This window comes from Somniosus microcephalus, chromosome 4 (genome assembly GCF_052327205.1).
Source record: "Somniosus microcephalus isolate GS21.2 chromosome 4, FLI_Smic_1.0, whole genome shotgun sequence".
NCBI lineage: Eukaryota > Metazoa > Chordata > Chondrichthyes > Squaliformes > Somniosidae > Somniosus > Somniosus microcephalus.
The window spans coordinates 88,405,372-88,422,383 of record NC_140990.1 but is presented as its reverse complement, the minus strand read 5'-3'; the positions used below and the strand labels follow the sequence as shown (position 1 = coordinate 88,422,383).

At 49.3% G+C, this 17,012-nt stretch overlaps 2 protein-coding genes across 7 annotated transcripts in view; one reads left to right on the top strand and one right to left on the bottom strand.

Moving 5' to 3' along the window:
• The window catches only part of LOC147119470 (uncharacterized), a 72,573-nt gene extending 60,567 nt beyond the window's left edge, over window positions 1-12,006 (bottom strand). Inside the window, exons 1-2 of one of the 6 annotated variants that reach the window (XM_085985048.1) lie at window positions 11,206-11,884; window positions 5,938-6,024 (exon numbers count right to left, since the gene is read on the bottom strand). The gene's annotated coding sequence lies outside the window, so the exon portion shown is untranslated. Of the gene's footprint in view, window positions 1-5,937; window positions 6,025-11,205 lie in introns of all 6 variants that reach the window. The other 5 variants (XR_015078023.1, XR_015078025.1, XR_015078024.1 and 2 more) reach the window with 5 other exon arrangements.
• On the top strand, window positions 4,960-7,886 carry LOC147119471 (uncharacterized). Its single transcript, XM_085985041.1, has 2 exons — window positions 4,960-5,202; window positions 6,103-7,886. The coding sequence occupies exon 2, from the start codon at window positions 6,734-6,736 to the stop codon at window positions 7,718-7,720; it is 987 nt and encodes a 328-aa protein (XP_085841167.1). The 5' UTR covers window positions 4,960-5,202; window positions 6,103-6,733; the 3' UTR covers window positions 7,721-7,886.
• Window positions 12,007-17,012: the final 5,006 nt, after the last annotated feature.

Here is a 17,012-nt window from a genome sequence, read left to right as displayed (position 1 = left end):
TGTTTCCTTTCCTGTAACAGCACTGAGCTAAACCCAGCCCATAATGAGCAGGGCTCAGGGAGGCTGGTTGCTAGGCACTGCAGTGATGTCATAAAGCAGGGCCATTCAGCCCAGCTGGTCGTCTCCTTGTCCCTTTAAAGGTGGGGAGCCGGGATACCCTGTCTCCAAACACATCCCACCTGTTCATACTGAGAATCCCCGGGGAAGGCCCAAGGCCCAGAGTGTGGAACACAACCAAGGGGGAAAGAGGAGGAGAGAAGGGGAGGTACATCAAGGAGTCGGGACTGAGGGACACCAAGCTTCAGTTTTAGAGCCTGTAGACTTCAGGAGGGGAAGAGTGAGTTCAGTAGTTTTAGGATCCAGGGAGAGAACAAGGAGCAGATGGGGAGACTGGTGTGGATTCCAGCACAGTGAGGATGTAGGGGGAGGGAGATTGTGTCGGGCCGTGTATTAGGGGCGTAGGAGCGACAAGAGAGGAAAGGTCAGAGGAGCAATTACTGCAACAGTGCCCATAAATAGTGAGAGAGAGAGAGAAGGTGGGGGTTTGAGTGGACCAGGGACAGTCTGTTAAACTCTCTGTTTGCTGTGACCAGTTTTCCTTCGGTTAAAAATGGCCTCCTGTAGCCCAGTGACACAAACAGCCCATTAAACTCCACCAATGGCCTTTGGTCTGGTGAGGTCTCCCTTTGTGAAACATCGGCTGTTGTTAAAGCTTTTCATTCTGACACACTCACACTGAGAAATGAGCTGCAGAACTGCCGACACCGTCAGCTTTAAGGAGACATTTCTCTTTGGAGATCAGATTGACAATTGAGTTTGATTAAACTGATGTTAAAGTAACAAGGCTGCTTTGCCCCATGACAATAACAGATCATCAGAATATTTCCCATAGGTTGAAATCCAGTATCACAGGGACTCACTTCCCTGGATGGTTGAAGTGGACCCTGTGATATAATAGAATTTTCTGTCCTAGAAACATAGGAACATAGAAGATAGGAGCAGGAGTAGGCCATTTGGCCCCTCGAGCCTGTTCCGCCATTTAATGAGATCATGGCTGATCATCCAAACTCAGTACCCTGTCCCTGCTTTCTCCCCATATCCCTTGATCCCTTTAGCCTTAATATATCAAACTCCTTCTTGACTATATTTAATGAATTGGCCTCAACTGCCTTCTGTGGTAGAGAATTCCACAGGTTCACCACTCTCTGGGTGAAGAAATTCCTCCTCATCTCAGTCCTAAATGGCTTACCCCTTATCCTTAGACTGTGACCCCTGGTTCTGGACTCCCCGACCATCGGGAACAGCCTTCCTGCATCTAGTCTGTCTAGTCCTGTTAGAATTTTATAAGTTTCAACAAGATCCCCTCTCATTCTTCTAAACTCCAGCGAATATAAGCCTAATCAACTCAACCTCTCTTCATACGTCATTTCTGCCATCCCAGTTATCAGCCTGGTGAATCTTCGCTGCACTCCCTCCATGGCAAGAACATCCTTCCTCAGATAAGGCGACCAAAACTGCACACAATACTCAAGGGGGGAGAAATTGGGTGAGAAGCGCCACCTGTTAGCGCCTAAAGAGGCAGTCAGTGGCTGTAGCGCCACTGGCTGTGTCTCCCGCGATATTCAGTAGGGGTGCTAATGGTGGCGTTAGGCATTTGCGCTGCGCCACCACCGATGACGTCATCGGTGTGCGCAGCGCCCCATTCGTGCCCCGTTCGCGATATTTGGTAGCGAACGCCACAGTTGCGCCGCTCGCTACCCGCGCCCGGTTCACGGGGCCTTACTGTGCCGGCAGCGGCGTAAGTTAAGGTGGGGGTGCGGGGCGGCCGCCTTTTTGGCGGCCGCCTGCCAGCACCTCCGTCCCCGACCTCCTAACCACCCCCCCGCGGCATTGCCGGCTGTTTCCCGAGAGCCCGGCACTTCTCCTTGGTGCCGGGCTCATTTGCCGGCACTCGCGAGCGGGGATCGCGCTGTTGCAAGCACCTCCCCCTTAACAGTGGGTGGAAGGCCTGCAGTACCGCAGCGTGCCGTGCCGCAGCGTGTGGCACTGCGGCACGTTGCGCTGCGATATTCAGTTTCAGCGCCCTAAGAGGGACGCAGAGCGCCTCGAGCCTTGCCCCGTGTCCCTCGAGGAGCAATGAAACTGAATATCTGACGATCGCTAAAGCCTCGAACGCTGCGCTAAATCCTGCACTCAGGCGACTTTTGCGCCACTTTGGCGCCCCAACCCAATTTCTAGGCCAAGGTGTGGTCTCATCAAGGCCCTGTACAACTGCAGCAAGACATCCTTGCTCCTGTACTCGAATCCTCTCGCTATGAAGGCCAACATACCACTTGCCTTCTTAACCGCCTGCTGCACCTGCTAAAAGCCGACAAAACCCTGATGGCTTACATCCTAGGGTTCTAAAAGAGGTGGCTGCAGAGATAGTGGATACATTGGTTGTGATCTTCCAAAATTCCCTAGATTCTGGAAAGGTCCCAGTGGAATGTAAGGTAGCAAATGCAACACCGCTAGTCAAGAAAGGAGGGAGAGAGGAAACAGGGATCTACAGGCCAGTTATCCTGACACCAGTCCACGGGAAAATGATGAAATCCATTATTAAGGAAGTGGAACAGGGCAGTTAGAATATGATTATATGATTAGGCAGAGTCAACATGGTTTTATGAAATCATGTTTGCATAAAGCTGAAAACTGGGTTCCAAATTCTCCAGCTTCTAAGATTGGGAAGTGAACAGCTGTGAAATGGTAGGTTTTAGACCACTTCTGCAGCTTTCACCTATTCACAGCAATCCACAGTCATTGAGAACCCGACACACTTACCTGACGTGATAGCCGCTCTCCGGGAACCTCGTTAAAAACCTGGTAAAATGGTGAGTACATGGGAAAATGGTGCTTAACTACCTTTTAACAAGCTTAAAATAGCTAAACTGGCTGATCCGCCTCTTGGTGTCGGGTCTATTCAGGGATGACAGACCCGACACTTAGGAAACTCACAACTAGGTGGTTCAGAGCGGGATACCGACCCGCTGTCAGTTTTTGTGGTTTTGACAGCGGACTCACCTCCAAACCCGCACTCTGAGCGCTGGCAAAATTCAGCCCTTAGAGAACTGCGTACAGTTCTGGTCGCCATATTATAAATAGGATATAGAGGCACTGGAGAGAGTGCAGAGAAGATTTAGAAGGATGATACCAGAAATGCGAGGGTATACATATCAGGAAAGGATGAACAGGCTGGGTCTCTATTCTCTTGAAAAAAGGCTGAGGGGTGACCTAATAGAGGACCTTAAAATTATGAAAAATTTTGATAGAATGGATACAGAGAGAATGTTTCCACTTGTGGGGAAGAGCATAACTAGAGGCCATCAATATAAGATAGTCACCAAGAAATCCAATAGGGAATTCAGAAGAAACTTCTTTACCCAGAGAGTGGTGAGAATGTGGAACTCGCTACCACAGGGAGTGGTTGAAGCGAATAGTATCGATGCATTTAAGGGGAGGCTGGACAAGCATAGGAGGGAGAAGGGAGTAGAGGGTTATGGTGATAGATTTCGATGAGGAAAGATGGGAGGAGGCTCGTGTGGAGCAGAAACACCAGCATGGACTGGTTGGGCCGAATGGCCTGGTTCTGTGCCGTATATCCTGTGTAAAACTAACAATCTCAGTTTTGCAATTTTCAATTCACTATTTCCTGTAAACCAATTTTTAAAACCTGAGCCAGTGTGTTCAAAGAGCCTTGTGTCCAATAAGGGGAATAAAGGCCCACAGCCTCCACTGGCCCCGGGCCCTGAAAAAGGGTCGGGAGAAACTCGCTGCCCTGTGGATCAGACAATCAGCCGGCGCTAGTCCTGCCCCTCAGGCTCCCTGATTGGTTGGAGGACCCGCCGCCGGCTCGCTCCTCCAGCCCCGCCCCGCTCGCTCCCTATTGGTCGGAAGCTCCCGTCAATCAGGCCGCGGGCCCGGGTCACGTGTCCCTCGCCGGGTGGAGCTGCAGGTCGGCGGAAGCGGGGTCAGGAGATTAATAAACTGCGGGTAGGCCGTGCCGCAGGGTTTATAATGTTGGTGGAGGGAGCGGGTTAATGAACCCCGGGGGGACCCGGGCTGCTCACACCCCGAGTGCGGCCCCAGGTCCCATTATTAAAACACTCAACATTATCCGCTTCGCACACACCCGGGGTGGGCCTCAGGCCCCGAACAAGAGCCTCCGGGCTGGGCGTTTGCCCTGAGCGGGGTGGCAGCTGCAGGGCTTTCTCCCGGTGACAGGCCCAGGGTAACGGCCGCCATCTTGAGAGGCACAGGGGGCAGCAGGGCGCATGCGCGGCCCCCTTGGCCAGGAACCAGGAGGAGAGAATCTTGTCAATTTCTATCCTGGACTCACAGTGATGGCTTTTGTAAACTCCTTTTATAGGCTGTGAGAAGGGCAGCATTTACACACCGCAAACTCAAACCAAACATCACATCAAGATCTGACAGAGTCACTCCATTCATCAGGACCCGAATATCATTGACCTTTGAATGTGGAAGGAGAAATGTTTGTCTGTTCTGTCTGTGGGAAAAGATTTCAAACATCAGTGTGACTGGAAAAGCACCGAGACACCCACACCCGAGTGAGAGTGTTCCAGTGCACTGACTGTGGAAAGAGCTTTAACCAGTTACACAGCCTGAAAAAACATTGCACCGTTCACAGCGGGGAGAAACCATACACGGTTCTGTGTGTGGACGAGGCTTTAACCGATCGTCCAACCTGGAGAGACACAAGGACACCCGCACCACGGAGAAACCATGGAAATGTGGGGACTGTGGGAAGGAATTCAATTACCCATGGAAACTGGAATCTCATCGATGCAGTCACACCGGGGAGAGGCCGTTCACCTGCTCTGTGTGTGGGAAAACATCACTTGTTCCCCACTTGGCGCAAACAGAATATATTAATGGCAACAATTCATTTGAGTTGATTTAAAATAGTTTAGTTCATCAATTGAATCATGTTTCTCTCATTGTATTTCCCAACTCAAGATTCATGGCCTCATTTACTTTCTTCCTCTGAGCCCCTGAACCTCATCTGGCAACGTAATGTTGGCGAGTGGTGATTGATGGCCCTGGGAACCAATAGGAAGAGAGCTCAGAGGCCGGAGGGCCAAGGGAGCAGCGAGTTCGGCAACCAATCACGGTGTTTGAGGGGTGGAAGCTGAGTCCGCCAGTCGAGTGAGTATGTGTGAACCCGTTAAAAAACTTAAATTGAGATTTCATTTGTCAACAGAACAGTTTAACATTTGTCAGTATTTTGTTTCCCTGGAGTTCCTATTATGAGTTTCAGACACTTCAGTGCCAAGTGGACCTGGTGTTTACAACCCTCTTAATAAGAAGAAACTGACTCCAGTGTCAGAAGGGTCGGTAACCAGAGGACTCAGATTTAAGGTCATTGTCAAAAGAACCAGCGGCGACATGCGGAAAGAATTTAAGCAGTGAGTTGTTATGACCTGGAAGGCACTGCCTGAAGTGGTGGTGGAAGCAGATTCAATGGCAACTTTCAAAGGGGAATTGGAGAACTACTTGAATTGGAAACAAATTGCAGGTCTGTGGGGATAAAGCAGAGGAGTGGGCCTAAATTCAAAGAGCTGGCCCTGGGACAATGGGCCGAAGGGCTGCACCATTCTCTGATTCTATGAACTCTGTATTCCTCCAATTCTGGCCTGTTGTGCATCCCCCACTTCCTTCGCTCCACCATTGGTGGCCGTGCCTTCAGTTGCCTTGGCCCTAAGGTCAATTTTTGCCTGATTCCACTCTTATGAAGCACCTTGGAACGTTTTACAACGTTAAAGGCGCTATGTAAATGCAAGTTGCTGTTGCTGTGCTACCATTGGCCTCAGCTTTTCCAGACAGAATCAGCCAGGGACGGCGGCTGCAGTGCTCCCCATGGTCGAAATGCTGGCAACTCACCGTATAGGCTCACAAGCTCAGAATTGCCATTGGGAAGGAACTGGAGGGCAAAGAGTGATTGGGCCCAACCCTATCATCAGGCACCACCTTTAGGAGAGAAAGGGAATAAAATCTGAATTTCTATCCTGTATTTACAATCATGACTTTGGTAAACTGCTTTTACAGGGCATTAGAAGTGGAGGATGTGCAGACGAGAAATTCAAACCAAACATCATGTCAAGATCTGACAGAGTGACACGATTCATCAGGACCGGAATATCATCGGCCTTTTAATATAGAAGGAGAAATGTTTGTCTGTGGGAAATGATTTCAAACGTCAGTGTGACTGGAAAAGCACCGAGACACACACACGCGAGTGAGAGTGTTCCAGTGCACTGACTGTGGAAAGAGCATTAACCAGTTACACAGCCAGAAAAAACATCGCTCCATTCACAGCGGGGAGAAACTGTACACGTGTTCTGTGTGTGGACGAGGCTTCAACTGATCGTCCAACCTGGAGAGTCACAATGACACCCACACCACGGAGAAACCGTGGAAATGTGGGGACTGTGGGAAGGGATTCAGTTCCCCATCGAAGCTAGAACTTCATCGACGCAGTCACACCGGGGAGAGGCCGTTCACCTGCTCTGTGTGTGGGAAGGGATTCTCTCATTCATCCAACCGTCTGGTACACCAGCGAGTTCACACTGGGGAGAGTCCATTCACCTGCTTCACATGTGGGAAGAGATTCACTTGTTCATCCGAGCTTCTGAGACACCAGTGCATTCACACTGGGTAGAGGCCATTCACCTGCTCCATGTGTGGAAAGAGATTCACTTGTTCATCAGAGCTTCTGAGACACCAGTGCATTCACACTGGAGAGAGTCTGTTCACCTGCTCCGTGTGTAAGAAGGGATTCACTCGTTTATCCGAGCTGCTGAGACACCAGCGAGTTCACGCTGAGGAGAGGCCATTCACCTGCTCTGAATGTGGGAAGGGATTCATTCAATCATCCAACCTGCTGACACACCAGCGAGTTCACACCGGGGAGAGGCTGTTCACCTGCCCAGTTTGTGGGAAGGGAGTCACGCAATCATCCAACCTGCTGACACACCAGCGAGTTCATACCGGGGAGAGGCTGTTCACCTGCTCTGTGTGTGGGAAGAGATTCACTCAGCACTCCAGCCTGCTGACACACCAGCGACTTCACACTGGGGAATGGCCATTCTTCTGCTCCATGTGTGCTAAGGGATTCACTCAGCGCTCCAGCCTGCTGAAACACCAGCGACTTCACACTGGGGAGCGGCCATTCACCTGCTCTGTGTGTGGGAAGGGATTCACTAATTCATCCGATGTTCTGACACACCAGCGAGTTCACACTGGGGAGAGACCTTTCACCTGCTCTGTGTGTGGGAATGGATTCACTCGGTCATCGCACCTCACTGCACATCAACTTGTTCACACAGATAAAAGACCTTTTAAATGTTCTGACTGTGAAAAGATCTTTAAAAGCACAAAGGAACTGCTGATACACCAACGAGTTCACACTGGGGAGAGGCCATTCATCTGCTCTGTGTGTGGGAAGGTATTCACTCAGTCATCCAACCTGCTGACACACCAGCGAGTTCACACTGGGGAGAGACCGTTCACCTGCTCAGTGTGTGGGAAGGGATTCACTCAGTCATCCAACCTGCTGACACACCAGCGAGTTCACACCGGGGAGAGGCCGTTCACCTGCTCAGCGTGTGGGATGGGATTCACTCGGTCATCCCAACTGCTGAGACACCAGCGAAGTCACCAGTGACTGCAGGGGTTGGATTCTGCTGTTGTTACTGCTGTTAATCACATCCAGGACTGAACCAGGTTCATTCTGAGAGTTGGAGTTTGTTTCTGCTGGTGTTAATAACCCTATAACTGGGCTGGAGTTTAATATTCTGGATATATGTCAAATAAATCAGCTTTGCTTTCAATGCCTGTAGATTTTTGTCACCATTTCTCCTTCATTTACAGATGTTCCCTGACCAGTCACCATTTCTCCTTCATTTACAGATGCTCTCTAACCAGTCACCATTTCTCCTCTATTTACAGACGCTCCCTGACCAGTCACCATTTCTCCTTCATTTACAGACACTCCCTGACCAGCCACCATTTCTCCTTCATTTACAGATGCTCCCTAACCAGTCACCATTTCTCCTCTATTTACAGACGCTCCCAGACCAGTCACCATTTCTCCTTCATTTACAGGCACTCCCTGACCAGCCACCATTTCTCCTCCATTTACGGACGCTCCCTGACCAGTCCCTATTTCTCCTCCATTTACAGACGCTCCCTGACCAGTCACCATTTCTCCTCCATTTACAGATGCTCCCTGACTGCCTGTCTGTCCCGGAGTTTGGATGGGGCCCCTTTGCTGAGGGAACAGGCGGGTGGATAATGTTCACTGTTTTTATAATCGGGCCGGGGGCTGCACTCGGTGCAGTGAGGGAGGAAATGCAGTGGGTGTTGTGGAGAATCATTGTCAAAAGGTGTTTGATAAGGTGCCGGACAGGAGGCTTGTTGATCAAATTAAGGCTCACGGTATTAAAGGGAGTGGGGCAGCGTGGATAGGAAGTTGGGTAAAGGGCAGAAAACAGATAGTACTGGTTAATGGATGTTCTTCAAACTGGAGATGTGTGAGGTGATAGATTTAGGAGGAAGAAAAACATAGGAATTGTACATGAAATGGAAAATTTTGAAAGGAGTAAAGGAGCAAAGACATAGGAGTATAAGATTCTGGCTAACACCTTGTCCTATTAACTTGCAGGTTCAAGTGTCCAGTGTCACCAACTTTAATACTCTGTTAAGAAGCTGATGGCTTTATATTCTATCATCTTTGGGTTAAATGTTGTGATCATCGAGGTGAGCACCAAGTGCCCCATCAACACTCCCAGGGCAGGTACAGCATGGGTTAGATACAGAGTAAAGCTCCCTCTACACTGTCCCATCAAACACTCCCAGGGCAGGTACAGCACGGGTTAGATACAGAGTAAAGCTCCATCTACACTGTCCCATCAAACACTCACAGGGCAGGTACAGTACGGGTTAGATACAGAGTAAAGCTCCCTCTTCACTGTCCCATCAAACACTCCCAGGGCAGGTACAGCACGGGTTAGATACAGAGTAAAGCTCCCTCTGCACTGTCCCATCAAACACTCCCAGGGCAGGTGCAGCACGGGTTAGGTACAGAGTAAAGCTCCATCTACACTGTCCCATCAAACACTCACAGGGCAGGTACAGTACGGGTTAGATACAGAGTAAAGCTCCCTCTTCACTGTCCCATCAAACACTCCCAGGGCAGGTACAGCACGGGTTAGATACAGAGTAAAGCTCCCTCTGCACTGTCCCATCAAACACTCCCAGGGCAGGTACAGCACAGTTTAGAGTGCGAGTAAAGATCCCTCTGTGATTCTGCAATTATTTACATAGGAGATCCCCAGTATCCACATTCCTGACTATTCAGCAGAATTTTCACAGGGATAAACCCTGCAAGAGACTTCACTGCATTGACACTAATCTGCTGTGTAATAAACTCTCTGGAGTTTAGAAGAATGAGAGGTGATCTCATTGAAACATACAAGATTCTGAGGGGGATTGACAGGGTAGATGCTGAGAGGTTGTTTCCCCTGGCTGGACTGTCTAGAACTAGGGGCCATAGCCTCAGGATCAGGGGTCGGCCATTTAAAATTGAGATGAGGAGGAATTTCTTCACTCAGAGTGTTGTGAATCTTTGGAATTCTCTGCCCCAGAGGGCTGTGAATGCGGAGTCTTTGAGTATATTCAAGGCTGAGATAGATAGATTTTTGGATTCTAGGGGAATCAAGGGATATGGAGATCGGGCGGGAAAGTGGAGTTGAGGTTGATGATCAGCAATGATCTTATTGAATGGCGGAGCAGGCTCGAGGGGCCGTATGGCCCACTCCTGCTCTTATTTCATATGTTCTTAACCCCAGTCACTGACACCACTCTCCTCCTCTCTGATAGAAACCAACCCCACTGACACCAATCTCCTCGTCTGATATAAACCAACCCCACAGTCACTGACACCAATCTCCTCGTCTGATATAAACCAACCCCACAGTCACTGACACCAATCTCCTCCTGTCTGATATAAACCAACCCCACAGTCACTGACACCAATCTCCTCCTGTCTGATAGAAACCAACCCCACAGTCACTGACACCAATCTCCTCCTGTCTGATATAAACCAACCCCACAGTCACTGATACCAATCTCCTCCTGTCTGATATAAACCAACCCCACAGTCACTGACACCAATCTCCTCCTGTCTGATATAAACCAACCCCACTGACATCAATCTCCTCGTCTGATATAAACCAACCCCACAGTCACTGACACCAATCTCCTCCTCTCTGATAGAAACCAACCCCACTGACATCAATCTCCTCGTCTGATATAAACCAACCCCACAGTCACTGACACCACTCTCCTCCTCTCTGATAGAAACCAACCCCACCGACACCAATCTCCTCGTCTGATACAAACCAGCCCCACAGTCACTGACACCAATCTCCTCCTGTCTGATATAAACCAACCCCACAGTCACTGACACCAATCTCCTCCTGTCTGATATAAACCAACCCCACAGTCAGACACCAATCTCCTCCTGTCTAATATAAACCGACCCCACAGTCACTGACACCAATCTCCTCCTGTCTGATATAAACCAACCCCACAGTCACTGACACCAATCTCCTCCTGTCTGATATAACCCAGCCCCAGTCACTGACACCAATCTCCTCCTGTCTGATATAAACCAGCCCCACAGTTACTGACACCAATCTCCAGTGCATGTCAGACTGAAGTTTTTTACAATCCTGATCAGCTTTTACGCTATTCCTAGTTGAGTTCGAGATCTCCAATGGAACACTCCACACACCTTAATCCCCCCTGAGCACAGGATTTATATTTAATATGTAGATTCCACAATAATACAACTCCCACACTAAATGAGTGCAAAATATTCACGTGAGATTCTACAAAGGAATACTTCTTGTAACATTCTTACAATATTATAGTTATATAGTAAGACTCATAATCTAACAAGCTGTGTCCATGAACTCAGACTTTGATAATTGCCAAGCCTGGGAGGCACAAAAGGATGTTCGACTCTTTTAAAATGCCAATTAGAATGACATTGTCATCAATCGATGTCACATTACCGAGAGAGCCTCCTTTTTAAAGGGGCACAAACAATCAACTCCAAATTATAATTAAATCAGATCCGAATACCGTTGCTGATGTTGACAATTGACTCCAGTCCCTCCAGTGCCCACCGGTCACGGAAGGCCTCCAGCGTCCCGGCGGACACCGCGTGCTCCCTCTCCAGGGACAGCCCGAAGGATGTTCCACCTTGGCTGTAGCCGTCAGCTTTCTTCTTCCCGGGGTGCTCTCTGACCTAGGCTGCAAACTGTTCCTGTATTTAAAGCCCAATCAGGTACAGCCCATGTGACCCTGGTTACCTCAGCCAATCAAACCATTGAGCTGAAAGACATTTATCAAACAAAGCATTCCATTGGATGGCTGTTTAGTGTTCATCGAGTAACTGCTTCCTGTTCATTGGAGCTACGAGGAATCTGCGAGTCAGAACAATGTCAGAGTTTGCTTTTACTGGGGCATTTCAAGAAACAAATGGCCTTCACGGTTCGGCTCAGTCCACACAGGCAGAGTTCTCAGCTCTGCTGGTTCTGTTCACACGAGGTCTGTTTCAGCTTAAAAGGGATAATTAGAGCCTGTTCTGTCTGAGGTGATTACAAGCTAATAGTTCACTAGACACAGGCCTTTAACACAAAGTTTACTCATATTAAACATACATGTATATAAAACTAGGAAGACTTTACTTTTATGACTCTATTTCATATTAAATCTGATCTTCTAATAAAACCCAGCTTCCTTACAGCCCACTCCTGGAGACCCCACTCCCTGAGCCTACAACCTTCAGCAGGGTCAGTGGTGGAGTTCCACAGTGGGAGTGATCCCAGAGTAACTGTCGGGATCACACCCCCGTGGATGTTCCGGGTCGTGTATTTTTAGTCATCCTGGTGTCTAACACACACATCAATAAAACAGGGAATTCCTGGAAACACACTGCAGGTCCTTCTTTATCTGGAGATCAAATGTCTGTTGTATAATTGTACCAGCAGTTAACAGGCTCCTGTGAACTCCTCCCTCTGCTATTTCAATGCAGACTTTAACCAATTTATTTTAAACAGTTGTATTTTAAATGGGTTAATGCCTGCCTTAAAATGGTAGACTCAGGACTGTCACACAAACATGTCAAATAATTACCAGTCATTTTTAGACTGGAATCTTAAACTTGCCGTTTCACTGTCAGTCAGGAACAGATCACAGTTTGTCACCAATCTCTGAATTGACAGCACGTTCCCAGCATTCACCGTTGTTCTTCCTGACTCTAAACACAGTTGTAAAGGAGCCTTCTTTTCTGTGCCTAGGAGCTCTGAACCATGGCAGAGAGTAGCTGCGACACGTTTCTCACACGCCTCAAGATTACCCGCACGGGGACTTTGCTGTCAGTGAAGAGAGAAGAGAAAGACCAAAGTGCCGTTTGCCCCTCTCAGTGTGGCCCTGAAGGACTGTGTCCAGGCTGAAGTTCTGTTCCCGCCGTACGATCCTCCCCCAGATTGTCCTTTCTGAACTCCAGCCAGGTGATGCTAAACACTCAGGTGGGAAAGAAGAAAATCTACAACAATATGTTTAAAACAAAGCTGATTTATTTGACAGATATCCAGGATATTAATCTCCAGCCCAGTTACAGGAGTTATTGTCATCAGAAACAAACCCCAACTGTCAGAATGAACATGGTTCAGTCTGGATGTGATTAACAGCAGCAATAACAGCAGAATCCAACCCCTGCAGTCACTTGTGAACTCGTTGGTGTCTCAGCAGGGTGGATGACTGAATGAATCCCTTCCCACACACAGAGCAGGTGAACGGCCTCTCCCCAGTGTGAACTCGCTGGTGTGACAGCAGGTGGGATGACTGAGTGAATCCCTTCCCACTCTCAAACCAGGTATACGGCCTCTCCCAGTGTGAACTTGCTGGTGTATCAGCAGATCCTTTGTGCTTCTAAAGCTCTTCTCACAGTAAGAACATTTAAAAGGACATTTATCTGTGTGAACAAGTTGGTGTTCAGTGAGGTGCGATGACCGAGTGAATCCCTTCCCATACACAAAGCAGGTGAACGGTCTCTCCCGAGTGTGAACTCTCGCTGGTGTGTCAGAACATCGGATGAATTAGTGAATCCCTTCTCACACACAGAACAGGTGAACGGCCTCTCCCCAGTGTGAATGCGCTGGTGTGTCAGAAGTTTGGAGAGTCGATTAAATCCCTTCCCACACGTGGAGCAGGTGAACGTTCTCTCTCCAGTGTGAACTCGCTGGTGTCTCAGAAGCTCAGATGAATGAGTGAATCTGTTCTCACACACAGAGAAGGTGAACAGCCTCTCTCTACTGTGAATGTGCTGGTGTTTCACAAGCTCAGATGAATGAGTGAATCTCTTCCCACACATGGAGCAGGTGAACGGTCTCTCCCCAGTGTGAACTCGCTGGTGTATCAGCAAGCTGGATCTCTGAGTGAATCCCTTCTCACACAGGGAGCAGGTGAATAGCCTCTCCCCAGTGTGAACTCGCTGGTGTCTCAGAAGGTTGGATGAATGAGTGAATCCCTTCTCACACACGGAGCAGGTAAATGGCCTCTCCCCGGTGTGACTGCGTCAATGAGTTTCCAACTTCGATGGGGAACTGAATCTCTTCCCACAGTCCCCACATTCCCATGGTTTCTCTGTGGTGCCGATGTCATTGTGCCTCTCCAGGTTGGATGATCAGTTGAAGCTTCGTCCACACACAGAACACGTGTACAGTTTCTCCCCGCTGTGAATGGTGTGAACATTTTTTCAGGCTGTGTAACTGGTTAAAGCTCTTTCCACAGTCAGTGCACTGGAACACTCTCACTCGGGTGTGTGTGTCTTGGTGCTTTTCCAGTCACTGTGATGTTTGAAATCTTTCCCCACAGACAGAACAGAGAAAAATTTCTCCTTCCACATTCAAAGGCTGATGATATTCAGGTCCAGCTGAATCGTGTCACTCCCTCAGATCTTGATGTGATGTTTGGTTTGAGTTTCTCATCTGCACATCCTCCCCTGCTAATGCCCTGTAAAAGCAGTTTACAAAAGTCAGGATAGAAATTTGGATTTTTCTCCCTTTCTCTCCTCAGGGTGCTGCGTGATGATAGGGTTTGGGCCCAGTCACTCTTTGCCCTCCAGTACCTCGCCAATAGCAATTCTGAGCTGTGAGCCGATACGGCAAGCTGCCAGCATTTCGACCATGTGGAGCAGCACAGCCACCGGCCCTGGCTGATTCTGTCTGGAAAAGGTGAGGCCAATGGTAGCACACCAACAACAACTTGCATTTACATAGCGCCTTTAACGTAGTAAAACGTTCCAAGGTGCTTCACAAGAGCGGAATCAGACAACAATTGACCTTAGGGCCGAGGCAACTGAAGGCACGGCCACCAATGGTGGAGCGAAGGAAGTGGGGGATGCACAACAGGCCAGAATTGGAGGAATGCAGAGTTCATAGAATCAGAGAATGGTGCAGCCCTTCGGCCCATTGTCCCAGAGCCAGCTCTTTGAATTTAGGCCCACTCCTCTGCTTTATCCCCACAGACCCGCAATTTGTTTTCCGATTCAAGTAGTTCTCCAATTCCCCTTTGAAAGTTGCCATTGAATCTGCTTCCACCACCACTTCAGACAGTGACTTCCAGGCCATGGCCCTTCTGACACTGGAATCAGTTTCTTCTTATTAAGAGGGTTGTAAACACCAGGTCCACTTGGCACTGAAGTGTCTGAAACTCATAATAGGAACTCCAGGGAAACAAAATACTAACAAATGTTAAACTGTTCTGTTGACAAACGAAATCTCAATTTAAGTTTTAAAAGATAAATTGTTTAACGGGTTCACACTGACTCACCAGACTCAGGTTCCACCCCTCAAACACCGCGATTGGTTGCAGAACTCGCTGCTCCCTTGGCCCTCCAGCCTCTGAACTTTCTTCCTATTGGTTCCCAGGGCCATCAATCACCACTCGCCAACATTACACTGCCAGATGAGGTTCAGGGGCTCAGAGGAAGAAAATAAATGAGGCCATGAATCTGAGTTAGGAAATACAATGAGAGAAACATGATTCAATTTGTAAACTAAACTATTTAAAATCAACTAAAATGAATTGTTGCCATTAATATATTCTTTTTGCACCAAGTGGGGAACAAGTGATGTTTTCCCACACACAGAGCAGGTGAACAGCCTCTCCCCGGTGTGACTGCATCGATGAGTTTCCAGCTTGGATGGGTAATTGAATCCCTTTGCACAGTCCCCACATTTACACGGTTTCTCCATGGTGCGGGTGTCCTTGTGTCTCTCCAGGTTGGACGATCGGTTAAAGCCTCGTCTACACAGAACACGTGTACGGTTTCTCCCCGCTGTGAATGGTGCGATGTTTTTTCAGACTGTGTAACTGGTTAAAGCTCTTTCCACAGTCAGTGCACTGGAACACTCTCACTCGGGTGTGTGTGTCTCGGTGCTTTTCCAGTCACACTGATGTTTGAAATCTTTTCCCACAGACAGAACAGACAAACATTTCTCCTTCCACATTCAAAGGTCGATGATATTCGGGTCCTGATGAATGGAGTGACTCTGTCAGATCTTGTGGTGATGTTTGGTTTGAGTTTGCGGTGTATAAATGCTGCCCTTCTCACAGCCTGTAAAAGGAATTTACGAAAGCCGTCACTGTGAGTCCAGGATAGAAATTGACAAGATTCTCTCCTCCTGGTTCCTGGCCAAGGGAACCGCGCATGCGCCCTGCTGCCCCCTGAGCCTCTCAAGATGGTAGCCATTACCCCAGGCCTATCACCGGGAGAAAGCCCCGCAGCTGCCACCCCACTCGGGGCAAATGCCCGGCCTGGAGGCTCTTGCTTGGGGCCTGAGGCCCACCCCGGGTGCTTGTGAAGCGGATAATGTTGAGTGTTTTAATAATGGGGCCTGGGGCCGCACTCGGGGTGTGTGCAGCCCGCTTCCCCCCGGGGTTCATTAACCCGCTCCCTCCACCAACTTTATAAACCCTGCGGCGCGGCCTACCCGCAGTTTATTAATCTCCCGACCCCGCTCCCGCTGACCTGCAGCTCCGCCCGGTGAGGGACACGTGACTTGGGCCCATGGCCTGATTGACGGGAGCTTCCGACCAGTAGGGAGCGAGCGGGGTCGGGCTTTAGGAGTGAGCCGGCGGCGGGTCCTCCAACCAATCGGGGAGCCCGAGGGGCGGGACAAGCGCCGGCTGATTGTCTGATCCACAGGGCAGCGAGGTTCTCCAGTCCCTTGGACCATGACTCCATTACCGAACATCAAACCACCGTTTCCAAGACTGTCACTGACGTCATCTCCTCTGGAGATCTTCCCCCGTGGCCAGCAACCTCATAGATCCCCAACCCAGCACAACCCGCTTCTACCTCCTTCCCAAGATCCACAAACAGGACTGCCCTGGTAGGCCCATCGTTTCAGCCTGTTCTTGCCCCACGGAACTTATCTCTTCCTATCTCGACTCTATCTTTTCTCCCCTTGTCCAGTCTCTTCCCACCTACATCCGCGACTCTTCAGACACCCTCCGCCACTTTAACAGTTTCCAGTTTCCTGGCCCCAACCGCTTCCTTTTCACCATGGACGTACAATCCCTCTACACCTCCATCCTCCACCAGGATGGCCTGAGGGCGCTCCGCTTCTTCCTTGAACAGAGGCCCGTCCAGTCCCCATCCACCACCACCCTCCTCCGCCTGGCTGAACTTGTTCTCACATTGAACAACTTCTCCTTTGACTCCACTCATTTCCTCCAAATCAAAGGTGTTGCTATGGGTACCCGCATGGGTCCTAGCTATGCCTGCCTTTTCGTGGGATATGTGGAACACTCTTTGTTCCAGTCCTACTCAGGTCCCCTCCCTCACCTCTTTTTCCGATACATTGATGACTGTATCG